Consider the following 5701-nt stretch of genomic DNA (forward strand, 5'->3'; position numbering starts at 1 on the left):
ATTCGAGATATATGTCAAATTACCAACTTTAAAGGGATTTACCAACTTTTTAATACCTCAGTTCTTCGTGTTATTTATTCAGATGAAATATTTTTCACATTTCCAATTAATAAATAAATAATATAATAAAAGAGTATTAAGATGTAACTGATATTTTGATATTTACAATAGAAATTACTACATTCAAAAACATGTTAATCCATTTAACACTTAATTAAATTCAGTAAACCAAAAGATGTTTGTGCATTCCGCTTATGAAGTGGTGTCTTAATCATAGATAGGTCAGTTCTATTTATTTCGGAACGCACATCTGTTCCAGACGCGTCGTACCCCACGAAAATCCGTACCGCACCGTCCGCCCGAAAGAAAACCGCGTACGCGTCGGCCGAACCGCGACTCCGGAGCGCCTTGGTCGCGAAAACCGCCGGACCAGACCGTCCGCCGCGCCTCCGGCACCGGAGCGAGCGGCAACGCGGCCGCGACCGTCGCGAAAAAATAAAAATATCGCGGGCGTCGCGCGCCAAACGAAACGCCGCAGTCGTTCGCCTCCACGTGCCCGTGAACACGAGCAAGACTTTGCGGCTCGTCCGCGGTGGCGTGGCGGGGCGCGGGAGCGACGGCGGTCGGGCGCGTTCGGCCGCCGGTCGGCCCGACGAGGATGTAGGAGGTAAACACATTTTAGTTTGATTTTGGTTCAACCGAAGTGTGGTACCCAATTTAAAACACTGGGAGACGCACAACTCCATTTACAACCAGACGGTTATTGTTGATCTGAACAAGTGGCCGAGACGCAGTGGTGACACAGCTCCGTTGGATTTCGTTCAAGTCCCCGAGGGATTTTTGTGCATTTTATGGGAATCCGATTTTGCATGACAGCGCTTTAAACCAGTGAGGCAGGTAAGGAACAAATACACACTGCATAATACAAATTTTTGATCCTATTGGAGTCTAACCAAACTCCAATTGGAAAAATTTATCTAGGTCACGTCCCTTTTTATACATTTTTAAATTGTAAATACCAATTAATTCACTAAAGGGTGAAGTTTACATGTGTGATTAATTTTTAATGGAAAATAAATGTTGTCCATTAATAGAAGCCCTCTCAATCTCAGGTAGAAAATCGCATTTAATTGGAATTTTAAAATAAAACGAATGTCAAATAAGACTAGCTTTAGGGTGGTTAGAAATTGGTGCGGCGTTGCCAAGTCACCTTAAAGGTTAATGTGCGAAAGCTTTTTGTCATAAAAATTATTTTTGATGCTTTCTCAAGTTTCTATTGGACCTAAATTTGAAAATTAACCAGTGACACTTGAGGAAGAGTTACAAAAATTATTTATACTAAGTGTTTAAGGCAATTACAGGTATTAAATATTTGAAAATTAGACACTTTTTCAAAATTAATTTTAAAAATTTTTATTCCATACTAAAACATTAATAAAAAAAAATTAATAAAAAATCTAGTTTTTAAATTATTATTTTTGTAATTTTTCTAATATTATATATTTTTTTATAATTATTTGCATTTTAAAAGTAATATTAAAATTCAACATAAAAAATTATAAATTAAGTAATTTTTTTATTAAGTTTTTTAGTAAAACTGAGCTTATTTAATCATATTAAAAAATATAAAAAAAGTAAAATGTTTTAATATAAAATTTTAAAAAGAAAAAAAATGTGATTTTTTCTTTATCAACTTGAAAACTAATTGTAATTAAAAAGGTATCACAAAATTACAATTTTCTTTTAATCTTAAATAGTTATTATATGCACAAAAAATGTTGTTATTGGTGCCATATTCCAATAATGATTCGCGAAAGCGCAAAAGAAGCGACGTCCGGCGAAGAACCCGGCGGTTGTTGTCGCCGCACGACGCCGCAGCCGGAGAAGCGACGCCACGTGGCAACGCCGCCGGAGCGGTACAAGGGGAGAACACGACCTATACGTCTCGGAGAGTTGTCGAGGTCAGCGATCTTTATAAAAAAGCGGCCGGAGTAAACACGTGGCGGCGAATGACTGTGGCCGGCACGCTCGTGTCGTCCGCAACGCGAACCGCCTATTCGGCGGTCGGACGCGCCTTCGAAATGCGACAGTCACTCGCCTCGCGGCTGCAACGCGGCTCGTGTGGCGTTTGGAAAACAACGGATCAAGTATATATAAATAGATGGAGCGTTCATGTCGTAAACAATTGAATGGTGGCATAACTAGATCCGTCGCTGCTCGTTATCTCGGTCAGATGTCAATCGATGTCGTTGTTTATTTTCCACACAATTACTATCGTTAATTGTTATTATTATTATTACCGGCGTGCGAGCTATGACCTAGGCGAACCCCGCACCCAATCCCCACAAGCCCAGCTTCGAAGCTCCAAACTGTAGTACTCAAAAAAACCGTATCGTGGGAGGGATAAGAGGACGTTGACTCCGCAACGAAAATTCGGGTCCTGGGGTCAAGCACCGACCCAGTAAGTCCCATCCCGAAAATTGTGCGTGAAGGGAAGGCCCCCCCGCCCCATTTCACGCTACGCACTGGGCGGAGCCTAGGCCCTCCGTCACCAACGCAACGCGTTTCACTTGTCTTCTTGCATTGTTGCACCCGTGGGTCCGAAGCACGCACAATTCAGTGCCTTCCCGGACTTCGAACAAGACTGACTTCCAGAACTGACTCAACTTAGCTTAGGCCCTTCTCGGCGCTATGGCGGCGCAGAAAGACAACAAGAGTTTGACACAGTCGCAGGAGAGCTACATCAAGAATTTGCTCATCAAGTGCAAGAGTGAACAGAAAAATGGTGCGTAACAATTCTCCCCCAAGTGGTGCTAAGTGCTTCCGGTGCAGTGCTCAACGTGTTAGACCACAAAAAAAAAAAATGAATTTTTTTTTATTTTTTCGATTTTTTTAATTTTTTTTTTTTTATTTTTGACGAATCCATTATTTAAATATTTCGTGTCGATAGTTGTTTAAAACATTGAAATTGAGTGGGCCAACTACAATGGACAATACTTCAAAAACTGTTTGGTGACGAATTTTTTTTAAAGTGTACAATTTTTTTCCAGACGAAAGTTGGCAAATGCCAGAAATGGTCGGATACTACAGCGAGCAAGCCCTCCCGATATCGCCAGTCCACCCCTCGACCACCGACGAGGCAGTGCTGTCCGTGAAAAAAGTGGTCTGCAGTCCTGATCTCCCGATCGCCGAGTTCCCCGGCAAACAGGACCAAAGCATCCAGTGTCCGATCTGCCACAAGATGTACACATCAAAGGCGGCCTACCAGGCCCACCAGCGCACCCACACGAAGGAAACCGAGGATCCTTACCGATGCAACATTTGCTCCAAGACGTTCGCGGTGCCAGCCAGGCTGACCCGCCACTACAGGACTCACACCGGCGAGAAGCCCTTCAGGTGTGAGTTTTGTAACAAGAGCTTCAGCGTCAAGGAGAACTTGAGTGTGCACAGAAGGATCCACACCAAGGAGAGGCCCTACAAGTGTGAGGTAAGTTCACTGGTCTTTATATCAAAACACTCCAGTAACTTCCAGTTTTACCTGAAACATATATAATTTAATATGTTTTGTTTTGTTCCAGGTGTGTTCCAGAGCATTTGAGCACTCTGGCAAGCTCCACAGGCACATGCGCATACACACAGGAGAGCGTCCTCATAAATGCGCCGTGTGCTCCAAAACGTTCATCCAATCAGGCCAGCTGGTGATCCACATGAGGACTCACACAGGAGAAAAGCCCTACGTGTGCACCGTGTGCCAGAAAGGATTCACCTGCAGCAAACAACTGAAGGTGCATTCCAGAACGCACACAGGTGAAAAGCCCTACTCCTGCGAGATCTGTGGCAAATCCTTCGGCTACAACCACGTCTTGAAGCTCCACCAGGTGGCCCATTACGGCGAGAAAGTTTACAAATGTACGATTTGCAACGACACGTTCAATTCCAAGAAAAGCATGGAGGCTCACATCAAGAGCCACTCAGAAAACGCCCCCCCACAAGCACCGACGCCTCCTTCGTCGGCCCCATCCAGCGAATCATCCTGTTCCAGCACCAGCGACAAGGAAAACACCATGAAAGATCTCCCGACCATGATCCAAGAGCCCACTCCGATAAGCTACGACTCGGACATCGTGTACTACCGTTACGTGCGCGACCAACCCCAGTACACTCCCCACAACTACTCGGCAGGTGTTGAATTGCTGGCGGCGGCCGCCACGGCCACGGAACGCGCCGACTTCCGCAACACCTCGGACGTCGTCTTCAACCTGATCTCCAAGAACCCGCAGGAAGTGGTCGCGGCCGCCCTCCGCAACCCATCGTACTTCTCCAACCCCACCGTGCAGTACAACACTCCGCTGAACGCCGGAGACGACATCAGACGGCGGGTGGAGGCGGCCCTGGCGGTGGAGGAGAACCACTCCGAGGAGGAGCCGATCATGACGCCCCCGCACTCGAACCCGGTGTCGCCGGCCCCCTCGATCTCGCCACCTGTCTCGCCCGATCCCGAGCTGAGCCTTCCGCCCAGGAAACGCTCGAAGATGATCCTGAAGAGCATGGAGGCGAGCATAGATCTGTCGCCGGTGAGGTACAGCTCGGTCATACAGTACGCGAGGGCGTCCTAATGACCGGCTGATCGTGGAACGACCGTACTAATTAGGCTTATTGGATGATTCTTGTTATGTTGTTTTTGCACGTGTCAAGGAACGACCTAAGGCAAACTAAACAACGTCCGCGAGTTTTGAGTTTGTTTTGGGGCCGTTCGCGTTATGTTCAGTTGCAAGTCGTACGAATTGAAATTATGATTTCGTTTAATTTTTAATTTTCTTTCTGTGATAAGACTGTTAAACCAACGCATTACCTCAGGCAGTGCCTACAGGGTTTAGGCCCGTTGCAATATTAAGTCGCATGTTAGCATTCGATATGTGACATCTCATTAAATTTTTGTAAGTTAAACGTATTTTAGTATTTTCGTCGGGGCGCCCGATTTAATCGCTCTGCTATACTAGACGAGATGTTGTAAGTCGTGATTTATAATTGTTTTTTCTAATTGTTATGTTTTTTATCATGTAAAAGTGTACTGTATTTCTAAGTCTGAACCATGCGGTCTAAGACCAATGGTATTAAATTATTATGTATTCCTTATTCAGTGTAGTGTATCAGTAACTAAAGTAATGAAAACTAAATAAATATGTATATTAACTTAACATTTTGTTTTAATTCATCCCCACTAAACAAAAAAGAATAAAATAATTTGTACTTACCAAATAAAAAATGCATTTTTCCATCCACAAAAAAGAAACGTGAATCGATAGCGACAGTTATTGAATCGAATAATCGTTAATCACTTTCCATTGACGGATCTCTAGGCTAACATAAATAGCGATGCACTTTTAAAAATACAAAATTAGGCCAGTGGGCACATGCACGTTATTACAGGTTAACGCCAGCAGAGGACGTCACCGAACGCCATTAAGATTTTCATAAATAGAAACCTGTAATAAATGTCAATCTATTTTAATTTGTCTATAGAGGGCTATGTACAATTGTCGAAGTGAGGTTATGAGAGAAATCTACAACAATTTGTATGCTTCCTCCAAGTTTTCTGTTGAATCTTCAAGTAATTTAGGTTTTAGTGTTTAGATGACAAATGAAAGTAAGTAGGAATAGGTAAAATATTAAGTATTAAATTTATTCATCTTGTAAATTT

At 43.5% G+C, this 5701-nt stretch overlaps 1 protein-coding gene across 2 annotated transcripts; it reads left to right on the forward strand.

The window, feature by feature from the left end:
- Positions 1-479: 479 nt before the first annotated feature.
- Positions 480-5198, forward strand: LOC109605679 (zinc finger protein 180-like). Of its 2 annotated transcripts, none has more exons than XM_049966409.1 (3): positions 480-897; positions 3051-3487; positions 3579-5198. In XM_049966409.1, the coding sequence occupies exons 2-3, from the start codon at positions 3065-3067 to the stop codon at positions 4614-4616; spliced, it is 1461 nt and encodes a 486-aa protein (XP_049822366.1). In that variant the 5' UTR covers positions 480-897; positions 3051-3064; the 3' UTR covers positions 4617-5198. The 2 variants fall into 2 exon arrangements, with proteins under 2 accessions (XP_049822366.1, XP_019877832.2); XM_020022273.2 differs by lacking the exon at positions 480-897 and adding an exon at positions 1970-2785.
- The last annotated feature ends 503 nt before the right edge of the window (positions 5199-5701 follow it).

Source organism: Aethina tumida, chromosome 4 (assembly GCF_024364675.1).
Source record: "Aethina tumida isolate Nest 87 chromosome 4, icAetTumi1.1, whole genome shotgun sequence".
Taxonomy (NCBI): Eukaryota; Metazoa; Arthropoda; class Insecta; order Coleoptera; family Nitidulidae; genus Aethina; species Aethina tumida.